The following is a 19859-nucleotide window of genomic DNA, read 5'->3' as shown; positions in this document are numbered from 1 at the left end:
CCTTTCTTATTTTCTTCCTATGGAAGAAACAGATTCTTGAGAAAGCAGAGGCAGAACACAGAACCAGGCAGCATGGAAGAAACAGCTGCGTGGCGACGGAGAGGGGAACACGAAACCCCGAGGAGAGCGCACCGGAGCGGACGGCCGTCCCCCAGAAGCAGCGCCCGCAGCGTGCAGACTCACGGGCCCGTTCGTGATCTCAGCAAGTATTTATTGAACACGTACCCCACGCCAGACACTTGGGAAGCAGAAATGACCCACCCAGGCAGTGACCCTGCCCCCGAGGTCCATCCTTTGTAGCCGAGGAAATGGACGATTTGCTACTGGCTGTCCATGTGCTTCAAACATGGTTTGGGTATGTTCTGTAGAGGCTTTGACAATGAAAATCTGTTTTTCTCTGTTCAACATTTGACAATGAACTAGAAGCAATATCTCTGTAGGTACAGGTCTCTCTGCCCACAGGCTGGGGTGTTTTTCTTCAGTTCACAGATTGACACTGGGGTCTGGTGCTGGGAGGCTCTCGACTGTTAACCATTTCTAGGTGAAAGCAGAAAAGTCTGCGTTACTCAACATTCTCCGGGCAGTTCAGCTGAGGCAACAAAACATTTGGAATGCGCCCACCCACCGAAGTGAATGGTCGGTATTTGAATTGAGCAGGTGGAGTCTTAAAGGGAAAACACCCCTTGACTCGGCTTCAGGTCCATCCCCATCTGGTCAGGCCAGAACGTAAGTAATATGTATCGCTTGGTTCCCAATCCAGTAGAGCAGGTGCGGTTCCATTCCTTTTCCCACTGGTCTCCCAGCCTGCTCTGGGGTTACACGAGAACCTGTGGGCCGAATGGCCCATGTGGCCTCACATGGTTCCCACATGCACTACTTAACAAGGCTGTCATATAGCTGCAGGCTCCATTGGCCACTAAAGACTGGAACATACACGGGCCCTAAAGGAAGGAAAATTCTGGAATGTTGCTTCTCAGGGGGTGCCCTCTCTGCTGGATGCTTCCCACTTTGGGACAGTGTTTCCGGCCCGGCAGAAAGGGCAAGCCTGCAGCTTCTCGCAACCTGAGCCCTTGCTGCTGCCCATTTGGCGGTGAGGTGCCTGCAGGGTTGTCCCGGCCCATAAGCCACTCAGGTGCTAGGAGCAGTCACCACTGGGATAGCCCAGGCCACCCCAGTGCTCCTCCAGCACTGGGGCCACCCTTCTGCTTCCTCCCAGACGGGCACGTAGAGCAGGGAGTGCCAGTCGTACGGGCATCCTTGCGCTGTCCTTGAGATTAATTTGGCAGCAGCGGGAAGCACACTGTGCAGCCAGCTGTAAGGATTCGTTCTGATACTGAGGGAAAAGTGAAGACAGACAAAGAAAAAAGGCATCGTATAAAGATTTTTCAAAAGAAGTAACTGGCTTTGCTTGAAACTGGCTTCCGTGGGGCTTCGGTTCTCACGCGGCACTTGGCCCCCACTGGGCGGCAGGACGGGCCCCGGGTACTAGTGTTCTGTGATCGTGGGATCTTTCGTTGCTCTAAGTGGAATTTAAAATAGTAGGGAAAAAAGCCAACAAGTGAAAGAATAACTGCAGGCAGCAGTAAGAATTCTAGAAAATAGCTATTGTCATCAAGAAGGGGAGGGAAGCACCTAACTTACATCACCAGGAGGTAGGTACGATTTCAATTGAGATTCCAGTGCCCGGGTAGCATGTGTCTGAAGATTTGTGGCAGATACTGAGGGCAGAGGGAGCAGCATCTGGGAGGCAGGAACAGGCTTGTTCAAGCAGTGAGATCAGTGTAACTACAATGGCAAAGTTAGGAGGTGGAAAGCAACAGATCGGAAAGGGAGGCAAGAGGCTCCTAAGGGCACGACGGGTAGCTTGAAGTTGACACTTAAATGCTTTGGAAATTCTCTGTCAGCTAAGGCTCTTTGGATGAAAGGAAGAAAATCTACCTTAAACTAGTTTAAACAACAAAGACAGCATTGGCTCACAAAACTGTAAAGTTAAGGGATAATAGGCTTCAGGAACAGTTTGATCAGGACGCAGCTCCATTTCTCTGTGATTCTGTGATTCATTTGGCTCTGCCCACCCATGCTGGCTTCATCCTCAGCCTGGCTTTTTTTATGGTGCCAAAAAATTGTTGCAGCCATTTTGCTCACATCCCCACAGTACCCTGTCTAGAAAAATAGCTCAGTGCTAAGAACTATCTTTCCCTTACCAACTATTGTAAGGAGGCATGAAGAAAAGCAACGATCTTACAGAGAGTTAACATTTGGGTGGAGATCCACGTAGAACCCACCTAAGAAAGGAGTGAATGAAATCATGATTTGGATCCTCTAGGCATGCATCACAGAAGCACACTTCCAAATAAAGGTCCCAGAGGATCTAAAGAGATGATGTGGACTGTAGAGTGTTTAGCAGACACTATGACTATTAGATTTCTTCAACAACCCAGACTTGGATCCCTTCCCAAATGATCTAAAGCAGAATTGCTAGCAGACAGGGTGCCAGAATGCCACTGGCACAGGTGCAACTCTCTGGAGAAGACGTGTACGAAAACTGGTGGCAGTTTATCCAAGTAGCAGCCATAAGGCGGGCACAACTGGGAAGGGGAGGCAGCAGTAAGGTCAGAGGAAACGGCGTTCCACAGAACTGCAGACACCGAGACGGTGGGCTCTGGCCAGCGCAGGCTGGTGCGTGGCTGCGGTGATGATAAACACTTCGGCCGCCCTTTGAGGCAGAGCTTAAACCAACAGTGTGGGCTGTCTCATCAGCCCTCACGCTCAGTGAGCCGTCACATGTCCACAGCACAGACAGCGGTTAGGGTCAGGTGCTGGAATATGGCATGGCTGTCTCCCACACAGGCCGACAGTGACCTTTACAGCCTCGTCTTTGAAAAAAGACCCACTGGGATGGTGACACCTATGTAAACGGAGGGCCACTTCTACAGAAGGCCACAGGAGCTGCCCCTCCTGCCCCAATCCTCTCCCCACCCCTGGACCACACCCCTCCAGGCCTCAGAAAGGTGCCATAATCCCACAGGGATTACCCAAAAGCCATCTCTGCCCCATCAAATGACAAGGCAGACCACTTGGACAATCTTTTATTGCTTTCGAGCATCTGGTTTACAAATAGAAAATAGATTATTTTTTAGAAGAAAGCAATGGATTTCACAAACACTTGGTGAATATATTTGAAGGGACTGAAGGCTGCACACACCTTTCTCCTTCTCAAAAAGTGAGGCCTACTTTTTCTCCACCTCTCCTCAACCCTTAACTCACTCCCCCACTGAAGTGTGCACTTCTCTGATTACATAGGGTGTCTGTGCACACACATGCACGCACACTGCCGACTCCCCGGCAGGGGCCCAAGCCCCCCAGCCCTTGCTAGCACAGGCTGCTCCGATGTGCTGAGTCCCGGGCAGTAGCCCAGGCAAAACAGCACAGTGGTCATGAGTGAGCTGTTCAGTGTACGGGAAAAGGACCAAAACATCTTCTTCTCAGGAGATGCTGCCCAAGCCTATGAGTAGAGCCAGACAGCAGGTTCAGCGGGAGAGGCGGTCAGCTTGGGTTGGCTTACAGGGAATGAATCCCTTTACATTTACAACATCTGATACACGGTCATTGCCAGAAGGGGCCGGGTGTGCAAACACCGTCCCCACCAGAGGCGGGAGACACTCACTTTGAGCAGACTCCTTCCCAGTCCAAGGCCACCTTTCCTTCCGCCCCTCTCATCTCAGAGGCAGCTTTGGATTTCTCAGGGGGGAACGAATCAAGGTTCGTTTCCAGTAACCGTTGCAGGAAGTTGGCTGGTGTCCCCTCCCTCCAGAGAAAACGAGCACCCAGTTTCTCAAGGCGGTGTCCCGACCGAGGCACCAGAGGTGACCGGGACACACAGAACCTCTGCAGAAAAGGACCCCCCACCCCAAGTCAAGCTGCCTGGGTTCCCCAACACGGGCCTCACGGGCACACCCAGAAGGTAGCCCCAGCTCCCTCACACACCTGGGCGGGTGCCTCTCCCAAGTCAGTTGCTCCTCCATGGCCACAGCACAGTCTTTCTCAAGTTTATTGACATTTGGTTTGATCAGCTGTTAGGACAGAGGGTTTGGAGACAGACCCCAACATTAGGCCAGGAGAGCCTAGGCCTGGAGCGCCCCTGGGTTTGTTCGATGGTGCTTTCTTCCCCACAGGAAGTCAGCAGTTAGTCTGACGACCCAAAAATGACTCTCTTCCAGAACAGCTACTGCTCCTTAGAGTTGGGCTTCTAAGGGTCTTGAGACACCAGAAAAAGTTAATATCCTGAATAAGCTTTCTTTCTGTGATAATTTGGCAGGCTTTCTCCATGAGGAATGGAGGTGAGGGGGGAGGCAAGGCACAAAGCCAGGACTGACCCCACCACTCGCCAGCCTCTCCCGACACCAGCTCCCAGAGCCTAGAGGGGGGGGCAGCGGGGATCGAATCTGCACTGGGTGAAAGGTGCGGTTTTCCCCAGCTAGACCACGCGAGCTCTTGAGCGGGTTCCAGAAGCATGGGCACCGCCATCCAAGCCACAAATGTTCCAGCCAGTTCCCTCCAGAATCTGCTGGTGGAGACCTTTCTGCTGGCAGAGAGAACCGTGCTGGCTGAAGGGGGGTCTGGGGGCATGTTCTGTGTTCCCTGAGTCGCAAGCACCTTTTTCTCTCAGAGGTGCTCCTCAGATGTAGTGGTGGGTACTTTGCTGGTATTGTTCTCCTCCTTTTCCTCTTTTTCCTCTTTTTCCTCCTTTTCCTCCTTTTCCTCCTCCTCCTGGAGTTTCTACAAGGCAAAACAAGCAGGCAGCCCCTTGGGTGAAGACGCATGGGACTCCACCCAGGCTGGAGTGACTCCCTATCAGTGACTGTGTAATCAGCAAGAAAAACAAAAGCCAGAGGCCATCCCAGCATCTTCGAGAGTGAGCAAAGGGAACAAGAAAAGAAGTGCCAGCCCCCTGACACAAGTGTGCCCCCTAAACACAAACTCACACACATGCACACAGCTATGCACCCCCCCATCACAATGTCATCAAAGGAAAAGCCAACAAGTCCAGCTTTCTGAGATGCCACAGTCACTACAAACCATCACACTCCGAGTGCCGCTGCTCTCCGCTCACGGTCCTTCCCCAATCTGACAGCCTACAGGTATTCTGCACTGACCATCAAGTAGCTGTCCCAAGTGCCATGTCTGCAGCTCCCTCTGAATTCCCGAGTACCCCCATTTGGAGGCAGCCCCCAGGATGAGGAATAGTATTATGATGTGCATGGAATGGATGCAACAAAAAGCAGGATCCATAATTGCATATATAAACTCAGTGACTAAAAATATGTATATATACTGAATGCACAGAAAAAGAGACTTGGGGACAGTTTGGCCTGGGCTTTCTCAGGCAGAGATGGCACAGGATTAGACGAGTCTTCTGGGTCACACTTGTTAGGGGGGGGTTGGAATTAAACATGGCCTGGAAGATATCGTGTGAGGACACCAGGTGCACACAGCCACCTTGGGCATTCACTTTTTTAAGGAGCACTCTACTTCTTAGCTCAAGGGCTCCTATAGTTAGGGAGGAGGCCTTGGGCGCCACACAGCCCTGCGCAGCCAGCACCCCTTGGCTGGAGGAGTGTGTGCGGGGCCGAGCTAGACCCTGTGTCAGCGGTGCTTCCCCAGAGAGTGTCTCAGGGCCAGTCCAGGGCAATGACAACTGTGGAAATCCAGCCTTCCCATTCTCAGCCTGGCTAACTCTTTGGCCCCAGGTCAGCCTCGGTCATGGGAAGCCTTCGTTCAGGCAACGCAAGTCAATCAGGCAGTCTCTCTCTCTGGCACACGTACGCACGTGTACACACCCATGCATGTGCACACCTGCACACACCATGTGCACACACTTGCCTCCTTCAGAGCCAATGCCCTGAAATCAGCCAGAAACACAGATTAGTGGGGATGGAAGCATAACCACCCTTCCAACTGGAAAACCCTGGAAACCCAAACCAAGACTTTCATAGTCAAGGTTGGTCATTACCCCAGCCCATAGATTCTGTATCTTTTTTACTGAAACCATACTCCTCCCTTAATAGAAAGAGCAGTGCTGGCCAGATCTGCTGTGTGCCTGGCTTTACCTGGCTCTGACAGTGACCCTAATGTGCAGGGCTCACACACACCGACTGCCAAGGCAGGCTCCAGAGAAGGGAAGCTCTGAGATAGCCCCAGCTGCCTGGAGCGGGGGCAAGCCAAGCCTGACTCTGACCTGCCCATAATAGCAAGCTGCCCCAGACGCACGTGAGGCCAGAGATGCACAGCAACACATCCAGGGACACGGACAGTGGAGAACCACCCCAGGACTTGCCTCCTATTCCTAGTCAGTGCCATTCCCAGTGCTCCAAAAAGAAGGCGGCTGAGCTGACAACCCCAGGCTTGTGTAACCAACCTGGCCTGCGTGCACAAGGACCTGGTTGCAACAACAAAATCCTGGAACCACCTAAACATTCAACCAGAGGAAAGAGAGGTATGCAGATACGAGGTTATAGAAGGTAACGGTGCAGAAAACAGTCAAGCTGTATTAAGTAGACAAGCAAAGCGGGGAACCAAACGTACACGAGCATTCCCGCTGGAAACAACACTGAAAAGTGGGCCAGAATGTCACTAGGTTATCTCTGGGCGCTAGGACTGCCGGCAGCCTTCGCGATCTCCTCGTGGGCGTTATAAAGTAAACATGGCTAGATTTCACATCGATTGACTCAATAGGTCACATCCCACACTGAAACCTCTGCAGGAGAAATCTGTCCTGTTGTAGTCCAGGCCCCTTCCCAGGCTCGTTCTACGTCCACCGAACTGTTCCAAATCACAGTTTCCCAAGCGCGGCGCTGGCGGGAGCCCACCCGCACAGCGGCAATGCCGGGTCCTCAGCCCGTCTGGGTAACGGCATGCCTGCCCCAAGGCTTCCCTGTCTCCCCGGTGAATTTTCCAGCCGAGCTCCCCCCTCCACACGCCACGGCCAACTCCAGTGAGATATCAGAGGACACACAGAAAAGTACTAACGATTTTCATCTGTCTGCCAACACGCATCTGTAACACACCAAATACGACTCTTTCGGACACTACTTTTGCCTTAGAAAACTGGCAGTTCTCGAGCGGGCAAACAGTGCCGGCTCTCACACACGGACTGCTCTTGCACTGTTAAGTCCGTAGCATGGACAGTACCTTGCCGGAGGACGGTTTAGCAGCACATATCAAGGTCTTAAAAGGACGCATGACCACTGACCCATTGCTCAAGGCAATACTGTGCTTCAGCGCAGGCGCAAACTTTCCGCTTCCCGGAGGTTAACCACAGTGCGATTTAAAACAACAACTGGAAACAATCTTAATGTCCATGGGCAGGAAAACTGTTAAATAAATCATGGCCCACCCACAGAACAGAACACTGTGCCGTCATTAAAATATGTTGTTTAAAAACGAAAGTATGTTGTAAAGGGCTAAGGAGCTGGTAAGTGTTCACAACACAGATAAAAACAAGATTCCATGTTTGTTTAAAAACAATTTATATGTGTGTATATATAACATATGGACACACACACACATACACATTATACGGGGATATGGACACGTACAAGTCAATGCAAAAAAACAGCATCTCACTTCTGGATGATGGCATTACAGGGCAATGTTTACATTTTGTACACTTTCCTGTATTTTAAATTTTGTACACTTTTCTGTACTTTTAAATTATTCTATAAAGAATATGTATTACCTCTGTAATAAGTTTTAGAGGGGTTTTTTTGTTTACAAATAGCCCACTTTCACTCCTCCTCAGATTTAATGGTTCCCAGCCGATCAGAACAGAAGGGAAACGCTTTTCTGTTGCAGGTTATACTCCTGGTTCTCTCCCCTCCCACCACCATCGGCTCCTGCCTCCTGGCTTACCCTTTCAGGGCCCTAATGGCCATCTATTGGGTCCAGTCCTCCTATGGCCATAGCACTGCCTAAGGGACTGTCACAAGCCAGCAGAGCCACTGCCTTGGGGCCACCACGGCCAGGACAGAAGGACAGCCAGGCTCCTACCTTTCCTGTCCAGCACTGACCCCAGGCTGAGAGCAGCGGAGCCAGGGCCCCAGAACTGGGCTCAGGAGCCGGGGAATAGGTGGGCACTGCTCAGTAGTCTGTGACCACAGTGACACGCCCTGAGGACCAGAGCAGGGAGGCCAGGAGAAGAGAAGGCAGCTGGAGAGGAGCCCGGGAAGGAGCGGCAGGAAGGCAGTGCTGCAACAGCCGCGGAGGAGATGCTGGTGTCCTGTCTGTGAGCGTGGCTACTCTGGGAGCTCCCCCACCCCCGCCCATGTTGCCCCATCCTCAGCCAGGGACCCATAGTTCTGCCCAGCAAGCTCCCACATACATACATTCTCAGGAGTTTCTTTGTTTGCTTTTTGCCTCCGGAGATCGGCCTTGATGAATGCTGAGGTCAAGGGGTCGAGAAGGGAGAGCATCAGAGACACTGAGTTATCAAGCAGACCAGTGCTCAAGTTCATCCATGAGAGGGAGCCCCGACTTTCCTAAGGGTCGCAGGTATCCCAGACCTGTTTTGGATATTTCAGGAAGCTGGGGGCACACTGTCACCTAACCTGATAAAGCCTAGAGACCACTGCTGCCCCTGATAGGCAGAAGCCAATGACAGTGGCTCTATACATCCCTTACATTTAGCCAGAGTGCTGGCATACATTAATCCTCACAATAGCCCCCATTTTGTAGATTAGGAAACTGAGGCTCCCAGAGGTTGGCTCACTTGTCCAAGGTCAAACAGCTCACACCCTGGGATTCCAATGAGGGTCTTCTATCTCCAAAGCCCAGGGTCATTCTACCAAAATATGGTACTGCCTCCCACGCAGATTTCCCGACAGGCCCTCCCCTCCATCCTGCGTGTGTCCCCTTGATCTGTACAATCAATCAGGACACCGGGTCCCAAACTGCCTAAGCCCATAAGCAGCCTGAGCCTCATCTTGTCCTAAGGCCCCAACTCACCAGTGAGGGCTGCTCCAAGGGTGAGGAACACACACAGAAAGATGTTCCCGGGCATGGTTCCGTAGTTGTCGATAATCTGGCCCTGGGAGATGGTGAAGATGATCCCAAATACCTGGGAAGGAACACAGAAGACTGGAAACAAGCACCCGCAGTACGTCAACTAGCCCACAGGAGAACTGAGCTGCCACAATGCAATGCCTAAACCAGGCAGGACAAGAGACAAAGAGCCACTGTACCACCAGAGAAGACCTACCTGGGCAGACATGTTGAGGAGGCCAGATGATATGCCTTCTGATTCTGGATAGGTCAGCTCCACGGCAAACTCAAATCCCAGTGGCAGGTAGCCAGTCATAAAGAACCTGAAGGCCAGACCACAGAAACAAAGTGATGGATGGCTTCCAGAACAAGAAGGACGGAGAGCCCACCTCGTCCCTTAGAACTCCTCTTCCTGCTTCGTTGCTCCCCACACAGACATGCCAGGCCCTGAATGATCGGGCCACTCCCTGGGAGGGCACACCAAGGAAAGAGACCCCTGCAGGCTGGGAAGAGGTTCATACATAGGCTTTGTACTTGGGAGGCCTCTGTACTGAAAAGCCCTGCTTCTTCTGCATCCAGCCATCGGCTGCAGGCAGGGTCAGCATTTACATCAGGGTGGGGACATCTGGAGTGTTCGGCCCTCGGCTGAGAGACTGTGTCATGGGTCAGGGCCCTGAGCTGGGAGCAGGAAGTCCCTGGATGTCGAACAGCATCCCCAAGACTGTGGGACCTGGAGGAGTTCAAGGCCATCCTTATTTTCCCCCAGTGAGTCACCAGCTGAGAAGGACCGAGGCTTGCATGTTCGCTCTCTCCCCCGCATCCCCTCTATCCCATGCATGCATGCACGCACACACTCATGTGCTGCCCACAGTGAATAATTAGGACTCGAAGCTGAGCAGAAACCACCATGGCAGGGGTACCCTTTCCTATGCTTTCTCAGACAACAGGTCTAGGAAATTTCAATTCCAGTTTCTTACACCTGCACCACACTTCTTGCTGCTTTCACATCTGTTGTCTCTCTCAATCCTTCCAACAGCTCTACAAGGCAGGCCACCTGTCTTCCCTTACACATGAGGAGACAGAGGCTCAGAGCAGTTAAGTGACATGCCTGTGGCCTAACAGACAGTCAGCAGCAGAACTGAGGCCAGGACCCAGACTTTCCACGCCCCTGTGATGTCCCAGGCAGAGCTAAAAAAGACTCGGTGAAGGACACACTCCATCCCAACAGCATAGATGGGCCTGGAAGCTGCAGGTGGTCTTTTGAAGTGCCACATGTAAACAAGACCTCTGATAAAAATAAAATGTATTTTCATATGCTCCTCAAAGAAAAAAAAAAACCTCTGGCCACCAATTGCACATCTCCACAGAGATCAGTGAGAAGCCAGCAAAGGGATCAAGATCACATCCTAGGCGGCCAGCAGCTCTAGGAGCCATGGGATGGTGCTTCCCAGTTAAACCTGTCAGAGGTCAAACTTACCCCAGTGTGCCAGCGGTGATGAACACTACCCACAGGTGCCCCAGGCTCAAGGTCATTGTGTACACCACCATGCCCACCAGAGTCATGACATAGACCGCCAGCGTTGTCTCCCTACAAGCAGAAACAAAAAGTTGACTCATGCACTTCTGACTTTAACAGGAGCATTTGCTCATTCATTCATTCATTCATTCTACAAGTATCTATCATGCACCTGCTGTGTGTCATGCCCTCTGCTGTGCACTGGGACATCTGCTCTCATAGAACGTTCTGCCCATGGGGTTGATGGACAATGAACCAGTGATCACACAGATACTTACTCAATTACATGCAGTCATCGCTGCAAAGGGTACGACCGGGGGAATACGAAGCCATCCCGCTGCACGTGCTTTCTCCTGCAGAACTCTCTCAACAGTATCGAGCTGCACTTCGCTGTGTCCCTTCCCACCCATAGCTAGAAGGGCACGGCCCTTTCCTGTCCTCATCCCCCACAAGAAAAACAATCAGGACAAACATCCGTGTGCAGGACTGCCCCGGAAGCCACCCAGTTCTGCACGTCTGCTTTGCCCAAGGTCCCATGACTGATCCCAACGCCGAGAAGTGACCCGACTTTTAGATTCTCCCTGTCATCGCTAACGTTCTTCCTGTTGCCACCTGCACAAATGCGGCACAGTTTTCCCCGCTGAATCCGAGTGACTCCAGACACAGGAACGAAGAGAGAACACTCTCCAGCCCTCAGCTGCGTGTCTGACACCAGTGAGACAGCTCCGCTTACTCCCTGTCACATTTCCCTCTGCCAGTCCCCACCGAAGGACCATGAGCAACGAGCTGGCTTGTTGCAGGCTCACCCTGCTGGTGCCCCTCCCCCCACTGCTCCCACAGGGCCCACTCTGGACTCCGCTGGGCCCTGACTGCTGTGTGGCCCTGCACTCCTCTCCCAGCTCTGTACGTGCCTCTGCCCTCCTGCCGCCACGTCAGGTCTCAGACAATGAAAGTTTCAAGCCTTCACACAACTCGCCTAAAGCCGGAAACGTGGTGGGGGCATCAGCAAATGCGTGCTATAGTTACGTCAAACTAATACCCGGATCTACTGGGTGCTAGGAATTCTCTTAAGCATTTTACATTCATTCATTATTTTACTCAACAATTACAAAAGCCCCAAAAGAGAGATATGACTATCCCTACTTTTACAACTGAGGAAACTGAGGCTCAGACTAGTTAGAACTAGTCCCAAGTCACCCATTGAGTAAATGCAGAGCTAGGATTTGAACCTAGAGCCAGGATGGGAACTCTGTACTCCTTCTACTATTGCAAGGAGGATATTAATACTCTGTGTGGTTGCTGCTTTGGAAAAACTCAAGGCCACAGCCTCTGAAGGATGCCCCTCCCACCCGGTGCTTCAAAGCAGCTGCCAATAGAGGAGATTTGTCCCTCCTCCTGCTCCCTGCATCTAGTCCGACTGCCCCCCACTGCAGAAAGCGACTTCGTGAGCACCATTCTGTCTCACTGACCCCACCAGCTCCTCTGTCACCAGGTCTGCTCAATCACAGCTTCACCTTAACCACTGACCCATCTAGAAAAACTCTGCAGTTCCAGCCTGTGACAAACGGGCCTGACCACCCGATTCCAGCCTCCAAACCAGGAAGGACAAATCCGGGAGCCTCAGGGAGAAAAGGTCCCTGGGGACTGGCACCCCGAAGACCAGACGACAGTTTTCACTCATCATCTCTCTGCCTGGGCAGCAGTGCAGGGATTGCCTCCTGCCGACCATGGGATCTAGGCATCGAGTGACGCAGACAAACTGGTGATGTCTGGGTCCCGAAGTGTCCTCCCCAGGCCTTTTGCTGCATTGTCATCTGCATCATCGGCAGCCCACGTTCCAGCCTAGTGACATTCCAGTGCCTCCTTCTCCTGCCACAGAGCGAGCCCCCCAGACAGAGACAGTGCTGTTCACTGGTTTGGGAGAGGCCAGTCCCCACTGCTCTCGCATGTGGCTGAAGCAAGTAATTGACAGATGACAGAGACGAGATGGCAGCCAAGCTCCAGCAGCCATTCATTAAGCCAAGCCAGGTCCTTCGTCATGTTCCGAGAGGCAGCCACATCCCCGGGGATGGCCCCAATTGGCCTTTGACGAGGGCGGACACAGTGAGACCTGGTCTGACCAGAGCCTCACAGAAGTGGGTCTGTGTGGCAGAGAACAGGTCTGCCACTGTCTGTCGCCTCCAGACACTGGGAACTTCGGAGGCGCTGACAAAGCAGCCCAGAATAGTGCCCCGCCCCAGGGAACAACAACCCTGGCAGCTGCCCCACTGGCCAGCATTAATGGAGCACCCAATGCATACAGAGCACTAAAAAGATGCAGTAAGAAGAGAAGGATACTGGGCCTCTGTTTTTTCCAGAGCCTTTTCTCTGAGCCTGGCTCCTGAACTGAGGCAAACTGAGACAAATGCGGATTAAGGCGAGTGCCCCTCTGGAACTGGCATCCACGACGGCAGAGCCCAGGAGTCTGAACTTTTAACAAGCATTCTGGATTAGTCTGGCATGTGAATGCACCAAAGTCTCAGAGAGACCACTCTAGGCTCTCAGAAATGCACTGAGCATTCAGACCCAAAGTACATCGCACTATTCACCAAGAAGGTACAAGCAATTACAAGATAATACACTGCGAACCAGAGTAAGCACAGAGCACCACGGTGAGGCCCATGTGGTCTGAGAGGGCCATGGGAATGGGCCAGTGAAATCACCCCTCCTTCCATTGTCTGGGGTTTCCCCAAACATTCCATCTGCTGGCAGTTTTTCTACATTTGCTTTCACTTCTCCTCCATTGACCCCTTCCATGTCTTTGGGGAGCAGGGGTAGGGGACAGGTACTGCATTAGGTCTCATGTCCTTTTTCTCTAATCTCCCAAAGATCCCCCACAGGGTGGGTGTTGTTCCCCTCATTTTATAAATGTGGAAACTGAGGCCCCAAGAAGATAAATCTGAACTGCCCACTTGAGCACTCAGCTGCTGCGCCCACACCTTTGGAGCCATATTACTAGTGAATATGTCATTTCAAACCGAGTCCCCGATTCTCAGTCCAAGAGGAAGGGTCACTTACTTGTAGGTTTTGGACCTATCCAGCCAGATGCCTGAGATCATAGCCCCGAGCATTCCTGCAATGACAATGGTCAGGCCTATTCTTCCGGCGTTCACCTCTTCCCCCTAGGAAAGAAAACCACAGCCCCCAGAGATCAGCCAGCAGCAGGACATGGACAGGACAGAGCACAGTCACCACGCAGTGAAGGGGGGAAGGCAAGGAACCCTGGCTCCATCAGAGCCAGTCCTCTGCATGTATCGGGGCAAGACAGTCTGTGAGAAGCTGCCAATGGGGAGAAAGTCGTAGAATAGATGCTCCTCCCAACACATTCTCAGGACCCCGGAGGTGTGTGTATGATACTGGATGCCGGGGTGAACCGAACTCCATCCTTAGAACCACTTTCGGGTAGAGTTTTTTAAAACACGTAATCCTTAGAACAACTCTTTTATCTTATTTATCATTACTCTCACTTCCCAGAAGGGGAAACACATGCATGTCCAGATACCCCGTACATCGGTTTCTGGAGCTGTCAGTGCCAAAAGAAATAGGAAAATAACAGATATATATATATATATATTTTTTTTTTTGAGCCCTTGTTATTGAGCCAGGCACCATGCTGAGGGTTTAACATCATTATCTCATTTAATTCTCATAATTCCCCATTTTTCACATGAAGAAACCGAGGCACAGTGAGATAAACCTATTAGTATTGCAGGTTCGATTCCCAGTCAGGGCACATGCCTGGGTTGCAGGCCACGGCCCCCAGCAACCACACACTGATGTTTCTCTCTCTCTCTCTTTTTCCCTCCCTTCCCTCTCTAAAAAAAATAAATAAAATCTTTTTAAAAAGTCTTTTAAAAAAACCTATTAGTCCAAGGTCATGAGGCATTTTTAAGTGCAGAACTAGGACCTGAACTCAGACCTGCCACACTCCAAAACTGGAGCACTTAGCCACGGTGGCTGCCTCTGCGGTCATGAGACCCTGTCCTTCCACAAGGAGGCTGGACTAGGAATTCCTGAATCCAAGACACTCAGTGTCCCATTCCCAGCATCCAACCCTCAGTGGTTCTGGAAACATTTACAAAATACTTTCAGTTGAGTAACTAAGAGTCCAATCAAAATCAGACATGGCCCATATTTTACAAATTAAATATTTCAGATGCAACTCTCCATGTATGTTTACCTACTGTGTTGCTAAGCACCATGCTATACAATTTATGAGTATGTAATATATATGAATATATAGAAATACAATACTATTTACTTTCTAATCCTAAAAATAACCTTTCAATAAGTAATTATGCTTCTTTTGCAGAAAATAGAATGAGAGCTCAGAGACGATAACTAGCTTGTCACACAGTTTAATGCCACCAGAACTAGGGTTGAGACCCTCCAAGTCCCATAAGCATGCCACCACACCACGCTGCCTAGAAGTGGGGGAACCAAGAGTTAACTGCTACCCCAGCTCCTGCTGAGACAGACCCAGAAACCTCAGCCCCTCCGGGCCCAGCACACTTCCGGGACCCCCTTACCGGATAGTGTAAGATCACCATGCGGTTCAGCAGAGTGGACAAGGCATAAAAAGCCCCGGTATTCAGACCTACAGAGGGAGGGAGAAACACACAGCATTAGGGTCGGCCTTCTGCTGGGGGCACTGCTCACTTCTCCCAGACGTTTGCGGGGTCAGAAATCCCTATCATCACTGCCACTGTTAGTGGTGTCCTCAGAGAAGAAAAACCCAGGCAGTGTGACACTACTGTGCAGTTTTTCTCCAAGAAATACTCCAAAACAACCAAAAGTAGCCATTTCAACTTGCTCTCAGCTGAACTCCACTGCCCTCTGCTCCTTCTAACCCTGCCCTGGGAACACAGGGAAGTGTTGCTCAAAGGTCAGAATCATCAACATTCCTCTCTTAAGCCTTGGTCAGACCCAAGTGGTAAGTAGAATTACTGGACACCTTCCACCTCCTCCTAATGAACCAGCCCCCTGCAGACTGCTCCAGACCTTTGACCCCTGACACCGCTCCCTCTGTGGGTGGTTTCTCACCTCTGCCCCCATCCCTCCTTCAGCTTTCTTCTCAGAGTCAATGTCACATAAAATCTTACATTTGAAACCTGAAAGGACCCTAAGGAACACTTTGTTGCCTCTCCTAATTCACCGATTCATTCAACAAATAAATGGAAAACCTAGAATATACTGTAAGAATCTGTGATTATAGAGGATGAGATCATTTGTCCAAAGCCACAGAGTTAGTAACTAAGATGAGACTGGAACTGACCCAAAGGAGAAAGGGCCTCCTGCCCCTTCTTCCTAATAACGATGATGATGATGATGATGACGACGACGACAATGATGATGATGACAGCAATCCATACTTATGTAGTAGACCCTGTTCTAAGCATCTTACAATCATCCCAACAACACTAGAAGGCAGGTAGTGTTAACCATCCCTAGTTTACTGATGAGAAAATGGCACACGGAGTTTAAAAACAAATACACCAGGAGACTTGTTAGTTTTGACTAAACGTTGAGGCTCACCAGACTACCAACTGGCACCCTTGACATTAGATCCACTTAGAAGGGACACAGCTCTCAGACAGGGCAGCTTTAGGAGTTCCTCTTCAGCAGGACCAGTCCACAGGACCCCAGTCCACTGAGCTATCAAAAGCTATTCTCTTTGGTCCCCAAGGTGATGGCTCAGGTGCAGGGATAAGTGGCCATGGCAACCACCCTGGTTTAACACCTGGCAGGAGCCACTATTGCTTGTCACAACTCCACAAGCATAGCTTCCAGGGTCCCCACAAAGGACCGGACAGCGAAAGAGTCACCATACTTCACAAAACACAAAGAATGGCTTCTTACCAGTTGTGAAAAGGTCTCCCAATCCAGTTGTAGTCATTTTTAATCACAAGAAGTCGTTTTTATCATAAGCAATGTTGCGTAGTGCAGCTGACTTACTCCCTTCATCAGGCTCCCAGAGGAAGGAGATACAAAGTTAAGTGAAGGTCAAGTTCTCATGCAAAATGAGAAGGAAAGTTTTGTTTACCATTCCCACAATCACACAGGTAGTAAGTGGCAGAGCTGGACTTGAACCCAGATGATACGGCTCTAGAGTCCTTGCTCTTAATCACTCTGTTTTAGACCCTAAACAAAAAAATGGTTCTCGTGCATTTCCCCAGCTCAGATTACTGAAAATTTCCTGGAAGCCCTGCCTCTCCCAGCAGGTCATGTCAGGGATTCAACAAAGCTGGGTTCAAGCCCTGGCTGGCGTAGCTCAGTGGATTGAGCTCGGGAGGGGAACCAAAGTGTCCCAGGTTCGATTCCCAGCCAGGGTACATGCCTGGGTTGCAGGCCATGCCCCCCCAGCAACCGCACATTGATGTTTCTCTCTCTCTCTCTCTCTCTCTCTCTCTCTCTATCTATCTATCTATCTATCTATCTCCCTTCCTTCCCTCTCTAGAGATGGATAAATAAAATCTTAAAAAAAAACACACAAAAAAACAAAGCTGGGTTCAGTGCCACCTCCTGAGGGGCACAGGGCCACAGGGAGTCAGCAAACCAAGGAGTGCCAGTGAACACCACTATGGCTGCACACAAGGCCACAAGGACTTTGTCAACATGAGAATGTCCAAACCTGCCGAGAAGACTTATAAAAGTTACAGGAGGCAGAGAATATGCCTGGAAACAAGAGTTCAACAGACTGGGGGAAATGCACCAGGAAATCACAGTTTACAGTTTCTTTCACTCATCTGAGGTTAGGAGAGAACATAAAGAAGAACACGCGAAGGTGGAGGGAAGCAAGTCAGTGACTGGATTCCACGCAGGGGTGTCCGACACATGCAGTTCAGGATGGCTATGAGTGTGACCCAACACAAAATCGTAAATTTACTTAAAACATTATGAGATTTTTCTGTGACTACATGTTGCAAGGTATTTAATGTGTGGCCCAACACAACTCTACTCCTTCCAGTGTGGCGCAGAGACGCCAGTATTTTGGACGCCCTTGGAACAGGATAGTTAAGGTTATGTGCTCTCTTGAGGGCAGTAGCACTATGGGGGCGGGGTCTGAAAAGGTGGTCAGGTATGAGAAGGAGTCATCTGAAAGGGGGCATTTCAAAGGTGTGCTAACTTAGAGGCACAGAAACATAGACAGGGCTTGCTTAAGGCAAAGACAAGCCTTTCACTAAAGAAATTATATGCCTGGGTGTGACCACCCATCATGACCTACCCAGTTAGGGCTTTATGATCAGATCATTCTGTGAGATTACTTTCCATAGAGCTCCTTTTTTTTTTTTTTGTCCACAACTTTGAGACTTTCAGCAACTTCTTACACAACGAGCACAGCCAACTAACCTTTACACCATATACCCAGCCACTCGGAAATTCCATTCCCGAGTCAAGAAGGCCCATAAAGAGACACATTCCTAAAAAGGGTGTTGACCCATTCCTAAAAAGGGTGTTGGGGTGGAATGTAGGCGGGTGAAGAATGAAAGCAATCCCTAGTCCTGCTCCTCACACCTCTCTCAGCCCCTCTCGACCTCTGGTCCGAGCCTCACACTGTAAGGGGCAAGGAAACGCTCCAAGTCATGCTCAGCTTCAGGTGCAACTGCTACTCTCAGCTTGGGCCCAACAGGAATGAAGAAGGAGGGCCAAGTCCACAGAAAGCACAGGGAGATAGATTATCCTGGAGCGAGTCAGGATAGAAAGAAGTTAGGGAAAGCTCCTGACAAGTGAAATGAGAAAGTAGGAGCAGACACCTCAGGCCAATAAGCCTCTAGGTCCTCTCATTAGAGCCGCCACCTCCATACATGATCAAAGGGAAACAGTGTATGGCAGGGAACTCCTATAGTGGTCACAGAATTCAACAACAAGGACTGGCTAAAACCAGATCAATCTAAGATGGAGGGAAAAAATGACGAGAGAACAACCCCAAAGCTCATCATTATAATGAAAGCTGACACCACAAGTAGAAGGGGGGCCAAAGGGGATAGCATCATGATACCTCTGGAACAGACCATATTAGGAACAAGACCCCCTCCTGACCAGAAGGTGAAGACAGAATTTGGCACCATGAACACCATGACATTTCAGAATGGACCATATTAGGGAAAAGGACACCCTCACAACCTAAATGCAGAGTCGGCATTTGGCACCACAAAGTTCAGAGTCGATCCACTCTTGGAAACATACAAGGGCTGTCGGGAAAAAGTCCAACCACTGTTAATATAATGAGAACAGTTTGTGCAATATTGATGTAACCTGGCAACCAAGAAGAGTGGACTGGAATGCATATGCATGAACAATGATGACTTCACTGTACTAAGGCAGTGGGGGCGGTAGACACCTCTGAGTGAATTGTGTACTGTGTGACCATCACATTCAAAATGACTGAGTGAGTAGAGCAACAAATCTGCATCAAATTTTGCATTAAATTTCTCTGTGGAAACTATTTGAATAATTCAGAAGGTGGGAGCTATAAGCAACTGGTGATTGGCAGCTGCATCATGAAAACGCACCCACCCATGCATCACATCTTGTGCAGAGTTTTCTGGCAAAACTTCTAGTCACCCAAGTGAATCAGCCCCCCTACAGCCCAGATTTGACACCATGTGACTTTTGGCTTTCCCCAAAACTAAAATCACCTTTGAAGGGGAAGAGATTTCAGACTGTCAATGAGATTCAGGAAAATACAATAGGACAGCTGATGGCAATTGGGAGAACTGTGTGAGGTCCTAAGGTGCCTACTTTGAAGGGGACTCAGGCATCATTGTCCTATGTACAATGTTTCTTGTACCTTCTACCTTCTTCAATAAATGTCTCTTTTTTCATATTGCATGGCTGGATACCTTCTGGACAAACCTCGTATAAAATCACAAGAACTGACTGACCCAGTGAGCAACTCACGTGTGAGTTCTACTGTGTCCACTCAGACATGTACTTCTCTTCCACAGCAACTAGGTGCACAGCAGCTCATCCTGGACTCACCCCCTGACCCTTTCTCCAGAAACCCACATCCTTGCCTCTTTCTCTACCTAAATAACATCCGCTTTCACTCTCACTCAGACTTGTTCTTGAATTCTTTCCTGCGTGAGTCAAGAGCCTGGAGGTCCCGGAATGTGCTGGGACAAAGCAGCTCTGGCTTGGAGCTCACGACTGGTCCAGAGACAGGATGACTGGGACCAAAAAAAAAAACCCCACCTCAAACACCAGCGCTTCCATGACCCTGAGAAAGGCAGAGGGAAGCAGAGTTCTAAGCTGGTTAACCTGC

The 19859-nt window shown here is 50.3% G+C and overlaps 1 protein-coding gene across 3 annotated transcripts in view; it reads right to left on the bottom strand.

The window, feature by feature from the left end:
• Nucleotides 1–194: 194 nt before the first annotated feature.
• The window catches only part of FLVCR2 (FLVCR heme transporter 2), a 54815-nt gene continuing 35150 nt past the window's right edge, over nucleotides 195–19859 (bottom strand). Inside the window, exons 4-11 of one of the 3 annotated variants that reach the window (XM_045822854.1) lie at nucleotides 15124–15191; nucleotides 13613–13716; nucleotides 10517–10627; nucleotides 9257–9362; nucleotides 9004–9115; nucleotides 8385–8440; nucleotides 4657–4779; nucleotides 195–537 (exon numbers count right to left, since the gene is read on the bottom strand). In XM_045822854.1, the coding sequence (XP_045678810.1) occupies nucleotides 4666–4779; nucleotides 8385–8440; nucleotides 9004–9115; nucleotides 9257–9362; nucleotides 10517–10627; nucleotides 13613–13716; nucleotides 15124–15191 (671 nt within the window). In that variant the 3' untranslated portion in view covers nucleotides 195–537; nucleotides 4657–4665. Of the gene's footprint in view, nucleotides 538–3072; nucleotides 4780–8384; nucleotides 8441–9003; nucleotides 9116–9256; nucleotides 9363–10516; nucleotides 10628–13612; nucleotides 13717–15123; nucleotides 15192–19859 lie in introns of those variants that run through there. The other 2 variants (XM_045822855.1, XM_045822853.1) reach the window with 2 other exon arrangements.

Source organism: Phyllostomus hastatus, unplaced genomic scaffold (genome assembly GCF_019186645.2).
Source record: "Phyllostomus hastatus isolate PE091 unplaced genomic scaffold, TTU_PhHast_1.1 phas_scaffold_501, whole genome shotgun sequence".
Lineage (NCBI taxonomy): Eukaryota > Metazoa > Chordata > Mammalia > Chiroptera > Phyllostomidae > Phyllostomus > Phyllostomus hastatus.
This window is presented reverse-complemented; position numbering and strand designations above follow the sequence as displayed.